General features: G+C 48.0%; 1 protein-coding gene across 1 annotated transcript in view; it reads left to right on the top strand.

The window, feature by feature from the left end:
* Positions 1 to 6,146: 6,146 nt before the first annotated feature.
* NTSR1 (neurotensin receptor 1) overlaps positions 6,147 to 24,115 on the top strand; it is a 55,734-nt gene continuing 37,765 nt past the window's right edge. Inside the window, exon 1 of the mRNA XM_058814782.1 lies at positions 6,147 to 6,812. Coding sequence (XP_058670765.1) covers positions 6,147 to 6,812 — 666 coding nt within the window. The remainder of the gene's footprint in view (positions 6,813 to 24,115) is intronic.

The raw sequence follows: 24,115 nt of genomic DNA, 5'->3' as shown, positions 1-24,115 counted from the left end.
TCCTGCTCTTTGGTGACATAGAGCCAAGGAAAAAGCTCTTCCAGCCCATGGCATTTCCAGCATTTAATAGAAAAGCTCACGCCAGGAAAGAGCACAAAGCATGGCCAGTGCTTTTTGTGTTTCCTGAAATCCAAGGCATTTAATCAGGATCTGTGAGCACTTCAAACATGTGGGAAGGTCACTGGGAAGAGACAGCAAAGAGCATTTTGCTGCCAGGGATTTTTGCTGTGCTGCTTTTTCCTTTGCATTTTACAACTGCCAGGCCCACCAAAATTTTGGAAAACAGCATCAGCTCTTTGGAGGAGTGTTGGGAAGGATGAAAGTTTGACAAGAAAGTCTCACAGATATGTATGCTTAGCAGAAAGATTTTTAAATGTAGAGTCTGCTGAAGGAATAGAGATGGAAGCAAGTTTTGGTATAGAAGAAAAGAATTGCTGAGCCAGTCTTGCTGGCTAACCAAGGAGGCAAAGGGTGTGTTAGTTAGAAGGGGTTTTTATGACTTAGCATAAGGATAAACCCACCTCAAACAAGAAGATGTTTTTACCAAGCAGAAAGATAGCACAGGCAAACAAGCCTGCAGATGTAGCAAGTAGAAAAAAGGTCTCAGAATTTTTCACTGCAAGAAAACTGAAAAACAACTTCTAGCTTAAACTGTAATGTAGTAACTTTTAGTGATTGGAGAATAGTAACATGAATATGGTAATTATAGTAATTATGATAGGCTATAGGTAATAGTTAAGGTATAGATTGGCTCTGCTGTATTAAGATGCTCAGCAAAGAAAAATATATAATGCAATGTAACCAAAACCAAAGGGTCTCCAGGCCTGCCTGCAGCTGGAGCTGACAGCTGTAGGCTCAGCTCTGTCACCCACAACCCTGGACTGCTGTGACACCTTGGATGGAATAAGCTGCATTTTGGAGAGCTGCCTGGAGTCCCACATCTCTCATTTTGGCTTTTACAGAGGAGGGCTGAGAAAATGAGGTTAATCTGAGAACTGAGTGCTGAGAGCTCCTGGAGGATGCTGGTGCGGTGTGTGAAGGGCTGGGCTGGGCTGGAGCCTCCTGGCAGGCAGGGCTGTGCTCCGAGCCGGCACCGCTGCGTGGAGCTGTTGGGAGCACATCTGGCAGAGCCGCTGCAAATTCAGATTAAACCCTGGGGAACCCAGAACAGCCCATCTGCATGTGCCTGCTTGGGGCTACAATGCAGGGTCACAGCTACAGTGAGTGCAAAGTTTCCATTTAGATCCACTGTCCCTTTTTTTGGTATTTGTTCTTGGAATAAACCCCAGGATTTGCAAAGAGAAACCCTGAGTGCAGCACGACTTCTGTGCGGTGAGCACTTGTACTGCATATATAAAGACAAAATGCATTTATTGCTGTGAGAAATCAGATTTGGGCTTGTTGCAGTGCCAGCCCAAGGGACCCCAAACTCCTTTATCTCCAAGCTAAAGCAGTTGGTATCTCCTGTGTGTGTCCAGTTAATGCATCACATCACTCTCTGATGTTTGAGACAAATACTACCAGGTCTGTCAGCCAGTACATTCATTATCTTAGAAGAGGTTTTGCCTCAATAAAAGACTGAATTTGACCATGTAACACACAGAGTACAGGACCTGTAAAAGTTGCCTTGACACCTTATTTCCCAGTTCTTCCTTCCCAGACACTGATTTTTCTTCAGACTGATTTTCTTTCCAGTAGCACCATACACATCACAGCCTGTCCTGGGTTTTGGGCTGCCTTTTTCTGTTTTGAAGCTGCCCAAGAACACACATGCTGTGGTGTGTGATCATTGCTCTGCTCTGGGCATGTCTGTCCACCCTGCCAACCCCCACACCGACGTGCTCACCCTGCAGAGCCTCAGCGGGTGAATCTGCCATGAAAACCAGAGTCAATAAATTTCCTGTGTATCAACTGGTTTGATTTAAAACACTCTTCTGAAAACAGCTTAGCCAAAGGCAGTAAATATTGTTTATTGCTCAGCCAAACCAACACTTTATTTTGCAATAAGTTGAGTGTAGGAGTGCCTGTAAGTAATGATCCAGTCAATATTGCCACCAACAACGCTGATCAATGTCTCTTTTTCTACCGCCCCTTTCTCCCTCACTTCCTCGCTTTTCAGGCACAGCATGCCCCCAAAAACCCCTGTACACTCCAGGATTTTACCTTCCCAACTCATCTTAGACACTCCTGACTTTTAGGGGAGAGCCTGTCTATCGGGAGCCCACTGGGAAGTGATTTTAAAGGCTTCCATCAGTCCAACATCCCCTGCCTCACAAACCTGCTCCAACAGGGGTTTGGGGCTGGGTGCTCCGTGGGGAAAAGGTTGATGCTGTCTCTTAGCACCAACCCCTTGCAGAGCTTTCCCTTTGCTGCTTCCCATGCGGAAAAATCCTGGCCAATTTCATCAGGCAGGAATAAGATTAACATGAAAAATTCCTAGTGACTGGAATCACCTGGAAAAAGAAAAGATGAAAAATACTTGAGTCTCCATAAAAGGGGAGTGAGGCTTCACATCTAAGCCACGGTGGGACCCTCGGCTTGAAGTCCAGGCAGTTTAAATAGATGAGGTCTTTGGGTGACATTTTCCTGCAAGATTTTAAGTAAATGCCTTGCAGTAACATTTGAGATCAGGCGTTTTTTTTAGTTTCCATGATTCTTTTCCTTTTTTAAGCCTCAGACACACACACACAAAATATATTAAAACGAGCCCAGATTAGCTAAAAGGTCGGCTGGTTCCGAAACAAACACCAGGGATTTATGGTGGAGGCTGTGGAGCACAAGAAAGGATGCGGCTCATCCCCGCCTCTGCCTTGGCTGGGAGAGGAATGTGGATTAAAACCTTGCTGGGAGCAGGAGTGAAGGTGTTTTTGTCATTCATTTTGTAGAAAGGGAATTCACAATTCCCCCAGGGCATGAGCTGGCAGCAGGGAGAGAGAAGAGGTGCTGCACAGGAAAGGGGTGGGAAAGGGGGAGATGTTTTGGGTGCATTCCAGGGCTGGCCTCAGGCTGGATCAGCCCAGCTCTGTAAAAGCCAGGTGAGGACAGAAGGGAGAACCTGCCTGGGTAAAAAACTTTTTGGAAAGGGGGAAAGGTCGATCCCTGCCTGGGGAATGCAAGGCTGCATCCCAGGAGAGAAGCTCTGTGCTCAGCACCCTGCCTGTGAGGAGCAGAGCTGTCTGAGCATCCTTCTCATGTGGCTGAGGCAGGTTTGACAAGGAATTATTAGAATTTACTAAATTAATTAGCTCATAGAAACGCACTGCTGAGGCCTTACCTGATGGGAGCACTCAGCCCATTTTTGTGGTGGTCCCCACCAACTTCCCCATGCACTTTTAGGAAAGATTTCACCAGTACAAACTGCACCAGCCCGTTGAAGTGTTGATTGTAGATCAACAGCCACATTATTTCCAGGTACCTGCTCTTTCAGTTTGCAATTAGAATTATTTTTAAATTATATCTCTTGATATTCAGTGCTTGGCATGGAGGGAAAGTGGAGGAGGCAGCACATGGAGCACTCAGGGGCAATTCCCTCCTTGTAGCTGTGCCTGAGCATCTCCTGTGTGCACAAAGATGAGGCAGCAAAACCCAAACCAGAGCATTTCTGCAGACAGCTATTGATATAAATGTGCACATCCACGCTGCAAAATTAGACCAGCAGATGGGTATCTTGTTTGTGGGAATAGCAACAGCTTTTCACAAGGCCAAAATAAAGTTACAGCGCCAGAAGGGACAATAACTCTTCCTTACAGATGAAGATCCCAAAGGAACTCTCTTGCTGCACCTGTGGGAGAGCTGTTTAGTCCATAACTGTGGATTTGTGCTTAAATCTTGGGGCTCTGAGCTCCCCCAGCCTGGGGGCTGAGGGCTGGGGACAGTGGACAGCCAGGTTTGGATCCCAGCTGCAGCTCTCCTTCAGTACACCCCTTGTTCCTCACCTCATGTTCCACTCTCCTTTTCCAGGAGAGTGGATCCTGATCCACCCCAAGACCTTGTCCAAGGCTCAGGAGCAATTGGGGAGACCAGCTGGGAACAGCAGCTCTGACAAACTCTCTCAACTAATAGAAATTTCCTAATAGAAGAGCTAAAATGGAAGGAACATTGGTGTTAAGAGATTATTAGTCATTTTCTAAACTAGAGTGGGATGAGTGCCGGAAAATATTTCTCTCCAAATTGATATGAATAACATGACTAAATAAATCCAATTTTGGTTAGTCTTCCAAGGGGTTCTTACTGGATGGACGTAAGAGGAGCAGAACTGGGGGGAATATTGACTCTTGGTGGATGGTTGGGGAAAGTTTGCAGTTGTATTCATGAAATTATTTGATTTACTGAAGAATTAGATATCTTTCAGCTAGGTAAGAGCCTGGGTGAACACAGAGCCCACTGGCTGTTGGAAACAAGGTACTCAGCATCTGCTAATGAACAGGAACAATTATGGCTGTCTTTGGATAAACCAGTGATGCCCTGAGTGGGATTTTCCTCCATCTCCTCGCTTCACTTTTAAAGATTTTTCTCTCAAAGGTGACTGAGTGGACAAACAGCTCACCAGAGATTTACAGGGTGGCTGAAAGGGTAACCCCATCACAGATCATCTTTGGGGAACCGTTCCCTGTGGAGGATCCATTTGTCACCTTCAGCATCACCATGAGACCCCACAATCCCTGTCCCAGCAACAGGGAAGCTCATAGAGGAACCCATATCCCCAAATATGAAGATATTAAGGGAAAAGCCACTGATAGGGACCAAAGCAAAGCAGCTGAGGGTGCCCTAGCAGGTCAGGGCGCAGGTAGGTATTTATAAATGTATTTTCCCCTTCATTTACATGCATTTATCCCAGCAGCAGCAGGAGCTGAGTGGGTATTTGGGAATCAGCAGCGCCTACAGATGTACAAGAGTGCCAGAACAGCCCTGATCCCTCTGCTCACCCTGTGGGGATGCAGGAGGGGGCTCAGCCCCCCAAGCAGCCCCTTACAGCCCTCAGCTTCAGCCTTAGGGAGGGATGTGGGGCAGTCTCGGTGGGGAGCGGCTGTGCAGCAACCGGGACCTTCTCCCTGCCTCTCCCCCTGCACGGGCCGGGCTTTGGCACCGGGCTGGGGCTGCAAAACCCTCTCGGCAGCGGGGCCGGGGCACGGCGGGGAGCGGCGGGGCGGGCGGGTGTGTGTGTGTGTGTGTTGGTGTGTGTGTGTGTGTCCCGGTGTGTGTGTGTGTGTGTGTGTGTGTGTTGGTGTGTGTGTGTGTGTCCCGGTGTGTGTGTGTGTGTGTGTGTGTGTGTTGGTGTGTGTGTGTGTGTCCCGGTGTGTGTGTGTGTGTGTGTGTGTGTGTGTGTTGGTGTGTGTGTGTGTGTCCCGGTGTGTGTGTGTGTGTGTGTGTGTGTGTTGGTGTGTGTGTGTTGTTGTGTGTGTGTGTGTGTGTGTGTGTGTGTCCCGGTGTGTGTGTGTGTGTTGGTGTGTGTGTGTGCGTGTTGGTGTGTGTGTGTGTATCCCGGTGTGTGTCCCGGTGTGTGTGCCCCTGTACCGGGGTGTGTGCCTGTGTGTACCGGGGTGAGTGTGTGCGTGTCCTGGTGCGTGTGTCGGTTTCCCGGGATGTGCCCGAGTCCCAGTGAGTGTGTGTCCGTGTCCCGGTGTGTGTCCGTGTCCCAGTGTGTGTGTCGGTGTGTCGGGGTCCCGGTGCGTGTGTCGGTGTGTCGGTGTGCGTGCCTCTCCCGGTGCGTGTGTCGGTGTGTCCGTGTCCCGGTGTGCGTGTCCGTGTCTCAGTGTGTGTCCCGGTGTGCGTGTGTCGGTGTCCCGATGTGTGTGTCGGTGTGTCTGTCCCGGTGTCTGTATCGATGTGTCTGTCCCGGCGCGGCGCGGAGGCTCCGCGCAGCACACACACACACGCACACAGACAGACAGACAGACACACACACAGACACTCACACACACACACACACACACGGACACACACACACACCGTGTGCGGGGGAGCCGCAGGGAGGGAAGGAGGGAAGGAGGAGGGATCGGGGGCCGCTCGCACCGGCACCGAGCGGGGGGCGCGTCTCGCCCTCGCACACGCGCGGCAGCCCCGGGACCGCCGGCTCCTCCCGCCGCGTTAAAACCGGCCAAGTTCGGCGCCGGGGGCAGCGGCGGCTCCGGGCGGCGCTGCCGGGGATGCACCCGAACGCCACGGCGCCGGCCGTGCCCGCGGGGCCGCTGCAGCCGCAGCCCAGCTATGCCAACGCCAGCAACCGCTCCGACCTGCTCCCCAAAGTGCCCGACGAGGAGGACCTGGACGTCAACACCGACATCTACTCCAAAGTGATGGTGACCGTCATCTACCTGGCTCTGTTCTTGGTGGGCACCGTGGGCAACTCCATCACGGCGTACACGCTGGTGAGGAAGAAGTCGCTGCAGAACCTGCAGAGCACCGTGCACTACCACCTGGCCAGCCTCGCCTTCTCCGACCTCCTCATCTTCCTCCTCTGCATGCCCATCGAGCTCTACAACTTCATCTGGGTCCATCACCCCTGGGCTTTCGGGGGCGCCGTTTGCAAGGGCTACTACTTCCTCCGGGACGCCTGCACCTATGCCACGGCGCTCAACATCGCCAGCCTCAGCGTGGAGCGCTACATGGCCATCTGCCACCCCTTCAAAGCCAAGAGCATCATGTCCCGCAGCCGCACCAAGAAGTTCATCAGCTGCATCTGGATCGCCTCCTTCCTGCTCGCCATCCCCATGATCTTCACCATGGGGCAGATCTACGGCAAGGACCGCGATCCCGACTCCCTCATCTGCACGGCCATCGTGGACACCTCCACGCTCAAGACGGTCATCCAGGTGAGGAGCCTCCTCCAGCGGCTGCCCGAACTTTGCGGAGCCGGGCGGGGCAGCGGGGAAGGCTGGAGCGGGGTCCGGCTCGGGATGGGATGTGCCGGCCGTGGGATGTCTGGGATGGGATGTCTCGGCCATGGGATGTCTGGGATGGGATGTGCCGGCCGTGGGATGTCTGGGATGGGATGTCCCGGCCGTGGGATGTCTGGGATGGGATGTCTCGGCCATGGGATGTCTGGGATGGGATGTCCCGGGCAGCCCTGGCGGGACGCACCGGCCCCGGAGGGATTTGTGGGGGTCTCGGCTCCGCTCGCTGCTCCCCTCTCCTGCCCCGCTACTCTGAGCAGAGAGACCTTGCCCCGGGGAAAATCCGTGCTAAATCCCGGAGTTTCCCATGCCCGGACATTCCCGTGTCCCGGTCCGCAGCTCCTGCTGGCCGATCACGGCCAGAAACCCCCGAATTTCCACCCTTTCCCTGCATTTTTTGCATCTCCCCCCCTTCTGTTGTAAAGCGGCCAGCAAATTCAGGGGAAATAAAGCCATCTCTCTCCGTTCTTTGCGTTGATCCAGAGCCCTTTTCCTCAGTGTAGTGACAGCTCCTAATTTCGGAAAGTTTCGGACATAGGCTTCTGAAAAGGATCTGCACGGTGGAAGTCAAACTGCTATTTTTGCAGTTTTGGGGAAATCCTTAGCTGGTTTTAGCAGCCCCTCCTGACTTCAGCAGGGCTTTGCTGCTCTCCACACGGTGCTAAATCCAACACGCCCATGCGTGGAGCGGATTTCAGCACCAACACTTGCCTTGCTCCAGTGCTCCGGCGGGTTGAGGCATTTGTTTACTGGAGCATTGAGCTTGAAAAATGTAAGAGACACGCAAGGAGGGACAGAAGAGAGCAAGACACCACTCTCCATAGCCCCTTGGCTGCCAGGCTTGCATGTGATAGCTGCTCAATTTTTTATTTGGAACATGAATTTCAGGTGGGGTTAATCAGCGGGCAGCTGGAATTTAAAGCTGCATGGGCGCTGAAGTCGCTGGGATGTTCCCACACTTGAAGGGAGGGAACTTAAATGGAAATGGATCAGAACCATTCCTTGCCACTAAAAGCAGGTGAGGGTATGTGCATTTAGATTTAAGACCAGAGTCAGTAAACGTTTAGACATAACTCTCCCAGTTTCCCCTCTGTACTGTTCAAGTAAACCAAAATCAAGCCCTGATAGAAGCCCTGGATTTCCTCTGCATTTTATCGTGATCCCTAACTTTCAGCCGAGGTGGTGAGGGCTGCATTTCTCCTGTAGATGCCTGGAAGGTTTTGTCAGCGGCAGCCCAGTGTACTTAACCCAAATTCTCTGCTCTCTGAGGAGACTGAGCCATCTGATTTGAGAACAATGGGACTGAAATGCATTATTTCCACTCATCTTCCTTCTAGGATTAAACTGATGCTCGTTGTTACCATGGTAGGGCTAAAACCAGAGGATTATTTCCTTGCCATATCTTTGGAGATTACACTTTAAACAATTCTCAGTGCACCTTACACTCTTGCAATTATTCGGGTTATACCTTATCCCATTAGCCAGTCAGGAGTAGGAAGACATGAATATATTATGTGTATGTGAAGTTCACCTGTGGGCTTTTCTGCATATATATATCTTTAATTAACTAGTGGATTAATTTAGAAGTTAAAAGAAAGAGGCAGCTGTTGGGGGAGAAGGAAGAACCAAACCCCAAACTGTGCCAATCTGTTCCTTCCCAGGGGATCCGGCTGCAGAAGTGGCTTTGCCAAGCCAGGAGGGTTTTTCCATGGTTCCACTCCATTCCTCTGAGCACAGGGAAGCATCACACAACGAGAGGCAGGGCCCTGGGCCGGGGAGGGCTCTGGAGTGAATAAGCAAAGCAGCTGCAAGTCAGGTTTGAAGTGCGTTAATGGAAACCGTGGCACAGCGTGTGAGCCGGCCCGAGCTGCGCAGAGGTTTAAAAAAAGACAAATGATGGAAGAGCCAGGAGAGAAAGGGCAGTGCTGATGTGCAGTGTGACGTGCAGAGGTCTTGCTGGGTGGCAGTCTGGAGCCCTGGTCCTTCGTGGAGGGTTCAAGCTGCTTCAGAGCATCTCTGCATCTCTTTGAATTCATTTTCTGTCTTTAAATTAAGGAGAGCAGTGATGCACTTGCTCGAGCTGGCAAATCACTTGTAATAAATCACTCAACACATTTCACTCCTATTCCTGTTTGGCAAACTGTCTAAAGCAAACTGGCATTTCTTTTTTGGAAGCCTTTAGTTCTCCAAGTGGTTTTATTTGTTGACTGATTGAAAGAAGTTCAAGTTCTGTCCCAGAACAGGGCATTGTAACCATTTGTGCCCTCAGAGACCAGTGTGAGCTATGGTTTTGTTGGGATCATTACAGGAGAAGGATCCTCTCTGAACTGGAACGAGCTTCCTGGAAAAAGTATTTCACAGAATCACAGAATATTCTGAATTGTAAGGGCCTATTTGACTGTAGTAATTCAACATCTCTGATTTTGAAAAAGTTCCTCTGTGTTTGCTTTGAGTATTCAGATTTTAGTGGACATATTTTAGTGAATGTGAACAATCAGGATTCCTTGTAAGAAAAATTTTAAAAAAGTAATTATTCAAACAACATTCAGGAAATTTGGTTCTTGCACGTATTAACCTGCACCACTTAAGCTCCACAACAACTCTAAGAGGTAATGACTGATGTTCTTCCAGCAATTACAGATTGTTCAGGGCAGCACATAATCAGGAAGAGCAGCAGGTGAGACATTCTGCAGGGTGACACTGTGTGTCCCCACCATCCCTACACCAGGCATGTCTCACCTCTTGCCATCGAGGCATAAAGCCCTGTGTGGCCTCTAAAATAGAATTCTTAGAATTATTTCCCAGCTTTGCTCATCACTGTCCTTGCAGCTACTTTAATCAGCCTGTGGATCTGGTTTATTACACATTCTCCACTGCCAAGTTTTCATGTTGCTTCTGCCAGTCAGGGATGTCTGCTTTGGATTTTGGCATCCACGTGGGATCTGGTACCAGGAGTGAGTCCATTACAGCCACATTATTTAGGTCTAGTAAACCCTTTAGCTGGCAGACATCCCCTGAAAAGCACTGCTGCCAGTTTTAGGTTCTTTTTCCACATAGATTAAACACCTCTTAAAGCCATACAAGTAAATTCATGTTTTCATGGCACTTCAGCTGGAGGAGGTTTTAAAGCTCCCTGTTGTGGCAGCAATAGAAATGAGAGTTCTGGGGCAGGATGAGAGGTTTTCCCTGTTCACTTTTGAGTCTGTGCCTGTGGGGCTGGCTCTGGTACCAGCTTCCCCCAAACAGGATCCCACTGAGTATCCTGCTCTACCATGTGTGCCATCAGCATTGCACAGCCTCAGCCCTGATTTTCAAAAAGCTCTGAATTTTACTGGCCAGATGCAGTTCAAATTGATTTTCCTGCTTATTGCTTTCTTACCTTCATCCCTGTTTTCTGGAAAGGTTCACAGCAGAATCTGGGGAAGAGGGGAAGCTGAAGGAAACACCTCCAATCCTGGTGCACTGTCAGTCCCCAGAGCTCCTCAAACCAAAATTTCCTCAAACCCAGGATTTCATCTGAGCCTGGGCTGGGCACAAGGGGAGCTGGGTGTGGGCAGATCCTGCACCCCAAAATTCCCAATGGGAAGGTGTTTTCCCACAGCCTGTGCTTGGATGGCTCTGCTGCAAAATGTCCCCCAAGCCACAGCAAGTGCCTGGAGAGTGTCTGACACATGCTAATGTTTGATTTGCGCAGACAGCTGGTGTGATCCCATTTATTAAAACACATGGCAGCAGGCCCTGCTCCTCCAGAAACTGCCACAGCTCCAGCAGCTCCAAGTTGCTCATTTGTGAGGGCAGCACTCGGGGAACTCCTCTGGCCCTCCTCACCCTTTGGCAGGATCTCTGTTCCCTGTGGATCTGCTCAGCCTGCGTGGCTGCAGCTCACCCATCCCTCCAGAGCCCTTGTTTATTATGTTTTATGAAGCCTGATCACAGTTTGGATGATTGGTAGAGTAAATAACTCTGCACACTAAACAGCTGTTTGCCCAAGTGGCTCCTCAGCTTTATTTCTGCCTACATTTCTTCATTCAATGCCTTTGAAGGGACCTGCCAAAGAGCATCAGGTGTGAAGGAGGTGGAAAGGAAGGAGTCTTGACATCCATTGCCATGCTCTCTACACACTCTTTCAAGATCATCTATTTGATTTCCATTTGTCTGGGAGGCTCACAGAGTTATTAATTCCATGTATGATGTTGCAAACGCTCCCTTGCACTTTCCCCTGGTAATCTTGTCCCAGAGAAAAAAAAAATCCAAAATTCCTGCCTACATTTCTTCATACAATGCCTTTGAAGGCACCTGCCAAAGAGCATCATGTGTGAAGGGGACAGAAATGAAGGACATCCATTGCCATGCTCTCTACGCACCCTATTAAACTCATCTATTTGATTTCCATTTGTCTGGGAGGCTCACAGAGTTATTAACTCCATGTATGATGTTGCAAACACTCGCTTGCCCTTTCCCCTGGTGAGGAGCACCTTGGCAGGGTGGTGGGATGTGCTCACTGCCCTGGTGCTGTGGAAGGCAGGGCCCTGCCCACCATCAGGTCTGTGATGCAGAGTAAATAAACATGACAAGCATTTCTCCATATTATGTGAAAATTGCAAGCCATAAAACCAAATGGCTGAATTCTCTCCCAGGTTTGCTGGCAAATCCTACCCAGGATTAGTCAATACTTCAGGAATCCTGTGTTTATGCTGGTATTGACTAGAGGAATTGAAGTTGATTTCTCTTCCTTAAGTCACAGCCAAACTCCTACTGTGGTTTTTAATAACAGAGCTGTTCTAAATCACCCACTACACCAGGGAACTCCTGTGTGCCACTCACGCCTCACAAAGGCACCTTTGTGGCAGGACTGTGTCCCATCAGGTCACGGTGCTGCCACCCCCTCAGGTAGACAAGAAAATGAGGATTTTGGTGTGTGGATCCATCCCCACAGTGGTGGAGAGGGACTCCAGCAGCAATCCCATCTGTTTGATGGGAGCATCCCTAAAATGCTGCCTTATTTTCACGGGCTATTCAGGGAACCCAGGGCTTTAACTCAGCATATGCACGACAGCCCAGCCTGCCTAATCCCAGCCCGTTTACACCCTGCTCTGTCTCGCAGCTAGATCTAATTTAAATAAGCTCTTGTGTTCATTGCTTTACATAACCACTTTGCCTGCTGTGTTTTGCCAGTTCTTACATAATTTGTTCTCTCTTTTCCCCCCTCAATTGATTTTAATTCACTTGATTTCTCTTTCCCTCCCCCTTCCCAAGATGTCAGCTGGAGAAATAATAAAAAAATGAGGAAATGTGGCCGATTGATTCAGCACTTAGGTTTTCCTCTTACCAGCAGCTTGGGAAGGCAGAAGACACGAAGGTAATCTTGTACTTGCTTGTCCCAGAGAGAAAAAAAATCCAAAACCCTTCGTCTGCCTTTAATCTTTCAGATCATTTAAAACAGCTATTTAATTGTCATCTCCCTGCTTCCCCCCTCCTTTCCCTCAAAGACTTTCACTCTTGTCTCTGTGCAGCATCTGCTCCAGACTCACAGATGGCTTTTTTTGCTTCCTGACGTTCAGAAACACTTCTGTGTCCTGCCCGAGGCAGGCAGGATGTGCAGCACCCCCTCTGTGGGACCCAGGGGTGCCTGGGTGGGCAATTTGGGCTTCCATGGTGTCCCCATGGCTCTTTCCCTGCTGTGAAGTTGCCCCTTGTAGAGGGACATGAGGCAGAGAGTGAGCAAAGGGGACTGGAGGAGCTGGGGGACGAGGTGGGGAGTCAGAGTCTTAAAGCAGAGAGCATTAAATGAGCCAAACTCATCAGTCCCAGAGCTGACACCTCTCCTTTCCCTCCCATTAAGCAGATCAATCTGGGTTTTTACATTCCCAGTCTGTCTGGTTGCCCTCCAGGCCAGGCCACTCTCGCTGTGAGAAGCTGGAGATGCCTGCAATGCCCAAATGGAGATGTCACTCAGTGCTCCACTGACATCTCCCACATGGACACCATTTCTCCTATCCAATTGCAAAGGTATGGGATTCAAAGAACCCCAAACATATAATGGTTATGATAAATCAGATGAGTTATTTGGGGAAAAAGTGCTCGGGTTTGGAAAAGGTGGTGATGGTGGAGTACTGACCCTGACTGGGGACCACATTTCTGAGCTGACAGTTCATTCCCAGTGTTTTTTTGCATTCAATTGTTTTCTATATAAGGGAGGAAAATATTAGTGAGACAAGTTTGTATCCCATTATCCAAGTGCCTTGTCTGTGAAGGTCCATCCTCCTCCTCCTCGCTGCTTGGAGTACCAGAAACTCCTCATCCCCCTGCTCCTGCCAGGACAGGGATGCTGTGGCACAGGGCTGGGCTGTGTGACTCCCATCCTCAGCCTTTGGAGAGGATGCATCTTCTGGGCTGCAGGAGCTGCTCACCTGCAGGTGGTTTCAGCATGTGAGACTTGCTCCTCATCTCCTGTGGTTTTCCACTTCAGTAATTCTCAATGCACAGTGCCCTGCTGGGCTCCATGGGGGCTTTTCCGCTCCCAGGGAGGGAAAGACACAATGGACAAGGTCTTTGTAGATGAAACTTTTCCTTTGAGGAAAAGTTCAGTGAGGCTTCTCTGAAGCTTTTGTGTTCTCATGGGCTGGGGGCAATTGTCAGCTGAAGAGAGGAATCAAAGAGATGAGATTCTCCTTGTAGGAATGATTAAAAAAAAAAAAAAAAAAAAAAACAAAGAAAAAAATGTAAACTTTCATAAAGCCTAATATTTGAAGGGAAGAAAAAAAAAATCTATTTTATGCAAAATGCTCATGAAGAAGCTGGGAGTAGCTCTGGACTGCAGAGTCCTGGACAGAGCAGGAAGCATGTTCAGAATCAGTAAATCAGGAGGCACAGGAGGGGCAGCTGTGCCATGGCTGTGCCCATGGCTGTGCCTGTGCTGTGTGTCACTGCCCTTGGCTGTGTGTCACTGCCCTTGGCTGTGTGTCACCTGCAGGGGAGCAGCCCTTGCTGCCCAGGCTCATGCATGGCTGTCCCTGCTGCCTTCTCCTCCTGGGCAGGTCCTGCTGCTGCTGTCCCCTCCTGCCTGGCTCAGCCTGAGGTGCTCCTGCTCTGCTCTGCTCTCAGGGCTTTGGGGGGTGTCAGACACCCAGAGGAGGAGCAGTCCCACCCTTTAACCATCCCATTTTCTTCCTCCTTTAACCTTGAAAGAAGGGGTTCATCCCCTTAGCAGCTCCACCCAGACCTGCTGCAGATGTGCCACGAGCACTGGGATGCAGGATGACATCTGGCTCAGCAGACCCCTACTTCTGATCAGGACTCCAAGGAGCTAATTAATACAGTCATTGCAATGCCACATCCTATTAATTTTAACTGAATCAAGAACAAAGGGTGTCTGCACTGCTGAACCGAGCAAATGTGGTCTTAATATGTGGCAGGACTTTTGTACCACCTTGTTCCCTTGGAGAATTTGTTTAATAAGTCTGTAACTATTTGAGTATGTTCAATAAGAAATTAACCCACTTTCCTCTCCTATTCAATGATTTTTTTCAAAACCATCTTATAAAAATGCGGCTCACACAGATGCTGGGAAAGTTTAACTCATTACTGGCATCACTATTGATTCCTCCTGCAAAGACCTTACATTGTATCCCCACGGGGGTAATTTATACAGTTTAATATTCTCATTTAATTCCAAAAAAGAAACTCAATCCTTTGAGTTCCCCATGTTTCATTTTTTATTGCTGTCAGTCATGGACTTGTGACACTGTCAGACTTGTTCCTTAAATCCAAGTGTGTCAGGTTTGATAAAGCACTGCAGGCAGAAGAAGGATAGGTTTAGACTAATAAAGAGATTATTTGACCTCAAGGTACAATGATGGGGAGCTGTGTATGCCCCAAACACTTAATAGACTGCACTAACTAAGCCAAGGAGCAAACCCTGCCTCAGGCTTGTCTCCCTGACAGCTGGCAGGTGTTTCCTGGCTAATGCAGGACAGAAAATCCCTTGAAAGGGAAACAAGAAAGGGCAGAAATTTGATCAGTAAGTGTCTCAGAGTGCAGCAGAGTGCTCCTCTGGGCACATGGCCAGCCTGGCACTCAGAACACAGCCTGGAGATCAAACCATGCCAGGAAAAAAACCCTGTAATACCTGAGGCTCCACGAGGCTGAGAGGAGCTGCAGCAGAGAAAAACACAGAGGAAAAGCAGTAATAAAGTAACCAAGAAGTTCACTTCTCCTTTGGGATAAGTCCTTTTTTTTCTCCCTTGAAAGTGTAATTGAATTTTCTTTGCTGCCATCCCCAGCAGCCCAAGGGGAGGCTCCAGCACTGCCTGCTCAGCCTTTATGGAGAAAATCCATAAGCAGAGTGTGGGCATGGGGAGAGGGAAGCAAAACTGTCCACAATGCTTCCAGCACTCACAGAGCTTGGGCTGACACCCTTAACCTCACAAAACAGGTTAATTTTCCCCCAATAAAGAGTTTCTCAGTGATGGAATTGCCACCACTTTTCCCTTCAGCAGGTCAGGAGATGAGCAGAGCTGCACTGGCCACTGTCAGCAGCTCCCACACTTGGGGCTGCAGACAACAGGGGGACAGTGTTTGACTCAAATATGGCCTTTCATTTATTTATGCTGCCTATCCACCACTCAGTATCATATTTAATGCAAATAACATTCAAGTGAAATCCCCACTGATAGGCACATTATGAAGATTAACAGCCTGGCTTTTCCATTACTCTGCTTTATACACTGTGGATTTGTGCCTTGTGCTTTGTAGGCAAGTGCTGGCAATATTTGAATCCAGAAATCCATACCTAAGCCTGCTGTTTTGCAAAAATCAGTGCCCAAGGGCCCGCTTGTGATTCCACAGCCAAAGCAAAGGGCTGGAGGCATGAAAACCTCTGGGAAATGCTGACAACCTGGTGGGTGAGAACCTAGAAGGGTTATTTTTGCTGATCACACAATGGGGCACTGGAGAGGGGTTTATTTCTTTTAATCATATAACCCACTTTTCTTTTAGACAGGCTGTCAGGAAAATTAACCTCCCCAAGTTTAAGGTGATACTGGACATATTCTCATGCCCTGAGATTGTCTGGAGCTGGTTTATTCCTTTGGATCTTTTCTGGTGAATTTGTCAGGTGCAAGGCCACGGGCCCAGCACCTCAATATGGAATTTTCTAGTAGGGTTTGTGTCTGTTTTGGGTCTATTCCTCCCTCTTCTCACCTTTCATGGAAGAGAAATGTGACAAACATCACTGTGTAAATGTGGCCAAATCTGTTTGCTGCCCCTCCAGAGGGATGCCACTTGTTCCCTGTGCCACCACACAGAGTTTGTTTGAAGACAGAGCACCAGCAGCTGCAATAGCCATTTTCTGAGTCAAAGGAAGCAGCAGAAGCCTTTTAGACCTTGTGTCACTGCTGAATGCCCTGCTTGGGAGCAGCAAAAAGCTCAGGGAGTTTCCAGATGAGCTCCATTAAGGGTGCATTTTCCCTCAGCTCATCACAAGCCAGAGTATGGGGGTGTCACCAGCAGAGTGTCCCAGGGCAGTGCTTCCAGGGAGAACAAAACCTCAATCACCCAAAGAAAAGGCTTTTCCAAGGGGCCAGGGCAGAGAGGGGACAATAACAGCAAAACAGAGAGGCTGTGGTTCCCAGCACCTGTGATGGTGTTCACAGGGGTGTTAGCATGAGGGAAGAGAGGAGGATCTGACTCCATGTTTCAGAAGGCTTGATTTGTTATTTGATGATATATATTACATTAAAACTATACTAAAGTAATAGAAGAAAAGGTTTCATCAGAAGGTTAGTTAAGTTAAGAATAGAAAGAATGATAACAAAGGTTTGTGTCTTGGCTCTCTGTCTGAGCCAGCTGACTGTGACTGGCCATTAATTACAAACAACCACATGAGACCAATCCCAGATGCACCTGTTGCATTCCACAGCAGCAGATAACCATTGCTTACATTTTGTTCCTGAGGCCTCTCAGCTTCTCAGGAGGAAAAATCCTAAGGAAAGGATTTTCCATGAAAAGATGTCTGTGACACACTGGTGCTTCCCATAATGTCCTGTCTCAACAAGGTTTCACCCTGGTGCAATCCCTGCTCTCCCAATTCCCTCTCCGCAGGGTGGTTCCCACTGCATGAGGAGCAGGCTGGAACCTCAAGGAGATGTTTGAAAGGAAGAGAAATGCTTCAGGTTAAAAACAGGGATGGGGCTTCAGGATAGAGCTGTGCCTGGGGGAGCCACTCTGCTTTTTTATAAGGAAGAACAGGCCTCTTGCTCAGTGATATTAGTGTTAGGGGTCCTGCAGGAAGAGAGGATGAAGATGAAGCAGGGCAGGAGCCATTTATTGTTGAGAATGAGATGCCAGCTGCTTTGCTGTTTGGCATTTCTGTCTCTCCCACCCCTGTCCCTGCCTAGCTGATCTCCTCTCAGAGGGGCTGAGATGTGATCTGCAGGGAATGGCTTCATCAGAGGCACATGGGGCAGAAGGTCTTTACCTTCCATGATTGCTTTTATCTTCCCTCTTGCCCCTTGTTATCAATGGAGCTGCTACAAAAAATACAGTTACAAATATAGTGAACAGCCAGAAATAAATAAACTTTTTTTTACTTTAAAAAGAGTGTGTTTGGGAAAGAGAAAATTGCTGGTCATACCCCAGAGGTTTTCTCCTATCATGCAGAGCTCTGCTAAACTTCATCCCTTAAATATTGCTCAGGCAAAAGTTGCTTTAAGGGCCCTCAGGAGTTGTCCCTCATGGTGAGGTTATATCTCTGTGCTCCTGCATAAACCATGTTCTAATAATGTTTCTGTTGTCTGCTTCAAAGGTTGTTGGTTTTACCCCCATGAAATAATGGAAAAATTTGTTAAACTCATCAACTATTTAGGGGAAAAATGCAATTTACTCCATTTCAATTAGAAGAAAACACCCAAAGCAATAAAAACCCATTGGCAGCCTGCAAGAAGTAGAAGCAAAGAGGCAGGGGCAGAAACAGGGCAAGAAATGACACTTTTATAAACCTCCTGCTGGGTAGGGATAGAAGAGGTCTTTGTGCCTGCAAAACAAAACTGTTTTTTCTGTAAAGCAGCTTTTGTCTGGGGCTCTACACTGCAGCTGGAGCTGCACTCAGCAGCCACACGCCTGCACACAGGCTGACTGACTTCCTCCCCACTGCATTCAGAGAAGCCAATGCTTTCCCTTGGGGCTCCAAGTCAGGGCTCTGCTCTCAAATTCAAGGAAAAAAAAAAAAAAACCCTAAAACATTCCAGGTGACTTTTCAGAAGGAGTTAGTTCAGGTGATTTGCAAGCCTTCCTTTTCCCCCCCCAGTTTCACAGGAGCCCTTGGCTGGGGCTGCGTCTGTCGGGGTGCACTGCCTCATTTTCCACCTGGATTTGCTCTCACACCTTTCCTGAGCCCCGAGGCAGCACAGAGGAGCTTGTTTAAAAGGCCACATGCATTGATCAGGCTGTGGAGATGCTCTTGACTTGTGACCTGTGGGTACCATTGAGACAAGGTTGAAGCACAGCTGAAAATCTTCTGGGCATAATTCCATTCCAGCATTGGGCTTCTTTGCTCTTTGGGAAGCTGGTCCACACCTCAGTTCCTCACACTTTGGAGGGTCAGCCACTGCTCCCAGGCAATGAGTGATGGGATGAGGTGAAACAGCCTCAAATTGCACCAAGGGAGGGTCAGCTTGGATGTTAGGAAAAATTCCCATACTGAGTGGTTAAGCAGTGATGATTCTGTGAAAACCTTAATAGTTAGCAGGTTTCCCTCTATTTGTGTCCTACAAATTTCCCAAATTTCCATCCCATGGGCCCACCCCATGCTCCTCTGCAGACCCAGCGCCCTCAGCAGCAGTGCTGCTCTCCTGCACACACCCAGCCTGTGGCTGGGGCCTCTCAGGTCAGGGAAACCACTCAGGTGGAGAAGGATTCCTTCTGCCTGGCTGCCTTCCTTACAGACAGGCAGCAGTCCCAAACAGGGGGTTGGTGTTGAGATGGGTGAAGCTGCTTTCCTTCCTCAGAGCTGGGGAATCGCCCAGGAATGGGTTTGGCAATCAAAAACCTCCTCATCAGTGGTAAATCATAGACTCACAGGATGGTTTTAATTGAAAATGACCTAAAGATCATCTCATTCCGACCCCCTGCTATGGACAGGGACAACTTCCACATGAACACATTGCCCCAAACCCTGTCCAGCCTGGCTTTGGGCACTGCTGTGCCCAACATCCCAAGAGACTGATGGGGACAAAATCCCCCAACCCTTTCTGGGAATGGACTTGATGAAAATTATTACCAGCAAACATTAAGAAAGAAGCCTTGAAAAATTACTTTCCAGGCTGTGGCAGTGGTTGTTTTGACAGAGTTTTGATGCCTTCATTCAATATTCCATTGAAGCTTTGCTGGAGATAAGTGATCTCATAGAAAACAGGGCTTTTGTGTCTGGTCACAAAGAATGATTTGCAAAGACTGCTGAGGGAAGTAGAGTACTTATCCAGGGAGACAAGAATTTCAGCTGAAAATAATCATGGCTTTTTCATTTATAATTCTAGCTGCAACTTTGTCAGAAATCTGCCTCCATCCAAGCTGATTGGGCTGGAAATGGAGCAAACCAGTGGAAAAAAAAAAAACGTGGACTGGTCACCCCTAAAAAAACAGCTTGTTCCAAGACTTACTCACAAAATGCTTGCAGCTTCTCTTTCTGCTCACAGCGTGGTGTTAAACAAAACCTGGGATGGTTTTAGGAGCACATGGCTGAGGCAGTGATGCAGATGTGAAGTGGAGCTGCTGCCCTGCCAGCCTCTCACAGCTGTTGGGTGAAGTTTTGTGTTGAAGTTGTTTTAAGGTGAATGAGACAAACTTGCCTGGAGCACCAGCACCAAGCCCAGCAAAGAAATGGACTGATTAAATAAACAGAGATCTCCCTGTTGTTAGTGCTGTTTAGATAACTTTGATATGCTTATTTTTCAAAGTAAATGAATTACATAACTCTTTCCCCTATTTTTGGCCCCAGAAGGAGTTGGTGAATTTTCTGTTTCAGAGCAGAACATTTGTGCTTTTCCCCATGATTCAGGGAACAGTTTTTAGTCTGGAGCTGGTGTGTGGATGATTCACAGTGACACATTTTGTGTTGGCAGCAAGCCCCGCCTCGAAAGCCTCGATGCTCTGGGCTGTGCCTCTCCAAAATTTGGGCTTGAAGCTGCTCTGGGTCTGGGGGAACCAGGCTGAGCCCTGGACCACAGCAGAGTGCAAGCTGGTCTGTGACAGCCTTCCTTGTCAGAGCACATCCTTATACTTGTGAAAAGTTTCATGAGTTATTTTACTTCCAGTTTTCCCTTTCTTTTTCTCTACTTTCCATCATGGTTTACATGTTCTCCTCCATTTTTGATGCTTTCTGGGCATCTTTTGGTTTGCTGCTCTGAGGCTTTTATTTTTTCTTCTTTTTTTTAAAGCAAAACAGGCAGGGTTGGAGTGTGGGCTGGGTCTGCTTCCCAGAAGGCTTTCCTTGCTGCACTGGAAGGAAAATCATTTCCCACCCTAGCTGTCCCTGGCTTCCATCACTGAAAGTGAGAAGAGGTGGAATGGTGCAAAAAGTGCTGTGGAAACTGCTGTGTAACTCTCCCTTTAGTGTGTGATCCATCAAAGTAACTACATGCGGCTCAGGAACCTCACACTGCAACAATGGCATTCTCCTGTAGCTTTTCTATTTCCATCTAATTAAAATGTTATTGTTTCCTTCATGTTAGTTTGCATTTTAAATAAGGAGATGGGGACAGATTTGGCTGATTGGTAACTTACTCTCTGTGTGAGTAAAGATCAGCACTAATCACCCTGTCACACTTGTGCTTTCCTCTTCCTCATGCATCTCAGACATCAGATTGCAAAGGAAGGGGAGAAAGAGGCTGGGGTTTGATGACAACAGATGACATTGATTTATTTCCTCTGCTGGGTGTCAGGAGGGGAAGGTGACATGTCCTTGCCCACTGCCTGAGCTGCATTTTGAGGAGTGAAGGAATGTTCATCCCAAAACACATCTCTAGTCTGGAATTTAATGGGCTTCCATCTCCTCTTGCCTCTGACTTTTGCTGTGTTTTATCCCCTGCCTCCTCATTGTGCCAGGAGAGGGCAGGGAGAAGAGCAAGGCTGGGCATGAATGGAAACGTCCCTGCTGGAAACATAACTTGAAATAATCTCCATTAAACGTGGCAGGGTTCAGCAGCACCTCAGAGCAAAGATTTGTTCCCAAAGAGCCAGGATGCAGCAGGGACCATCCCCACCACCCTGGGCAGGCTCAGCAGCTCAGGCTCCCCATTTCCTGGCCACAAAGCCCCCCAGCTATGGGAGGATGCTCTGGAGGTTTGGGCACATGAGCTGGGGGCAGAGGTGTGAGACCCAGCCCAGCTGGGAATGGAGGGGTTTGAGCTGGGATCTGGCCATTTGAAACCTCCCCTGTTCCAAAAATTGAGCTAGGATCTGGGCATTTGAAATTTCCTTTGCTCCCAAGGCTGAGCTGGGATCTGCCCATTTAAACCCTCCCCAAAGGTTGAGCTGGGATCTGCCCATTTAAAACCTTCTCTGCACCAAGAATTGAGCTGGGATCTGCCCATTTAAACCCTCCCCTGCTCCCAAGGTTGAGCTGGGATCTGCCCATTTAAAACCTTCTCTGCACCAAGAATTGAGCTGGGATCTGCCCATTTAAAATCTCCCCTGCTCCCAAGGTTGGGCTGGGATCTGCCCATTTAAAATCTCCCCTGCTCCCAAGGTTGAGCTGGGATCTGCCCATTTAAAATCTCCCCTGCTCCCAAGGTTGGGCTGGGCTCTGCCCATTTAAAATCTCCCCTGCTCCCAAGGTTGGGCTGGGCTCTGCCCATTTAAAATCTCCCCTGCTCCAAAGGTTCGGCTGGGATCTGCCCATTTAAAACTCCTGTTCCAAAAATTGAGCTGGGATCTGCCCATTTAAAACCTCTCCTGTTCCAAAAATTGAGCTGGGATCTTCCCATTTAAAATCTCCCCTGCTCCCAAGGCTGAGCTGGGATCTGCCCATTTAAACCCTCCCCTGCTCCGAAGGGTTTCTGCAGCCCTGGAGCACGTGTGCTTTTGGAAGGTATTTTTAGCAAACTTCAGTTTCCTGAGGGTCACAGAGAACTGGAGCATCAGCATCTGGAGGAGCTGTCATTCCACTTCCAGTCTTGCAGGAGTAACACATTGACTTATTTATGAGAGCAGTCAGCTCCCCTCTCCCTGTGTCTGACAATCTGCTTTACCTCTCCCAGCTCAGAGAAATAATTTTATTGTCAACCATTCTGGACCTCAAATAAAGCCTTAAAACAAGTTAGGCAAGCTTTGAGGGAAATGGAAATGTTCCCGGATTTTGTTTTATTTTATTTTTTCATTCTTTCTAGAATAACCCACTCTTTCACTGCCTAAACCAGCGAGCAGATAATCACTGCTCTGGCCAAAAGGAGGGGAGGAAATTACTTATTTTACAAGACAACATCCAAATACTTTGCACCCAGTAGGAGAAGCCTAATCTGTTGGCTGGAAAATGCCTGTGTCAAGAATGACTAATCTGAGACCAAATGATACCTGGAAAATGAAGATATTCAGTGCTCCCTGCAGAGAAAGATCCATCAAAATGAAAGGACAGGCTGTTTCCTCCTCTTTTATTTCAGTCCTAATGAAGTTTCTTCATTTCTACAGTTTGTTTCTTTCTGGATGGGGGTGGGAGAGGCAAAATACTCTGGAGCTTCATGCTTGAAATCAAAGTTTTCTTGCTGTCACAACCCCTGCACCCAAATGCTGTGCTCACAAAAGCTCTGATGCTTGGGGAGGAATCCTGACCTTCCCTGCTGTGGCAGGAACCCAGAGAAATGTTGGGTGAGGAGGCTCCAGATGAGATCAGAGCAGGTGGGGGATCCCCAAGGATCCTTCATTCCTCCTTCCTCCTCCCTCTCCACTGGAGATGTTCCTCCTGCACGTGGGAGAATGATGGGGTTTGTGTCTCATGGTGAAATAATTTGTTTTCAAAGGAGAAAAAGGAGCTGGGGTTAAACCAAGAAGAATGAACTAAGAAATTTATCAGGGATGAGTCAAACAAAGCAATTAATCTGGGGTTATCAAATTAAACCCACAGCACTTTGTGTGCAAATTGAGCTTCTGTTCGAGCTGAGGTGGCTCACTTTGCTTCATTTTGGGCTTATAACCCATCTTTTTCTTCTTTCTTCTTTAGCTTATAACAATTCTGAAATAAAGCAGGAGATCAGCATATTTTCTTATTTAATATTTTGAAACAAAATGTGTTACTGTTTTTAGGGACAAAACAAGTGTTTATTTGAAAACACTGAAATAGTTCAACATTTCCCCTTTTTGGGCTGTACTGTATATTGAATTATGACCTGAAGCTTTTGGTTTCCTTCCAAAAATTCATTTTGCATCAAATTCACCGCTCTCTTAGGAGATTATTTGTCCATAACTGCTGCATTCCTAAGCAAGGGCTGTGTCCAGGTTTGTAATTCCTCACCTTCTGCCTCAGCCTTCGTGGGTGACTGGTTGAGCTGCTGGAGTTTGGCACCAGGCACCTCCAGAAATACAAGCACAGGGCTTTACCCTCAGTTTAGGGGCTTCATCCTGCAGAGGAGTCCAAAAACACCCTGCAAAAGCTCTTAGAGCAGCTCTGAGTTATAGCAGATATTCACAGTTCATAACACAGGAGCAGGAGGGTTCTAGGGCCACAAAGTTTGCTTTCACTTTTTCATTTTATTAGGTTTTTTTCCTAATTGCCTTTAGTCAAGGCAATTAGAACTGCTCAGCTATTAGAAGCCTCTTTCAGGACAAAAACATTTTTCAGTTGCTTTTGTAACCTGTGTTCTCACATCTCCTCAGTCCCTGTACTTTGCATTGCCTTACAAGAACATGTCATAACTCCTTAAATTCACAAAGATCTTAAATTCTCCAAACAGATCTTCCTGGTAATATTTTTGTACAGCTTTCACTGTGTCACTGTGATGAGTCAAAGCACAACTGATTTGGCTTCATCACTCCCTGAGCCAGGTTCCACTTCTTTTAAGCATTTTAATTAATGCATAATAAATGAGTAAACTGATACTTCAGTTGTCCCTTAGAAGTTAGGCACATTCTTCTTGGCATTCTCTCTTGATCCATTTTGTTTGAAGTATCTGTCCTCAGTGGGTCTTTTTTTAAAATTTATTTTGCTTTTGCTCCTTCACTGCTAAAGATCAAGT

The sequence above is a fragment of the Ammospiza caudacuta genome, chromosome 15, assembly GCF_027887145.1.
Source record: "Ammospiza caudacuta isolate bAmmCau1 chromosome 15, bAmmCau1.pri, whole genome shotgun sequence".
NCBI lineage: Eukaryota > Metazoa > Chordata > Aves > Passeriformes > Passerellidae > Ammospiza > Ammospiza caudacuta.
This window is presented reverse-complemented; position numbering and strand designations above follow the sequence as displayed.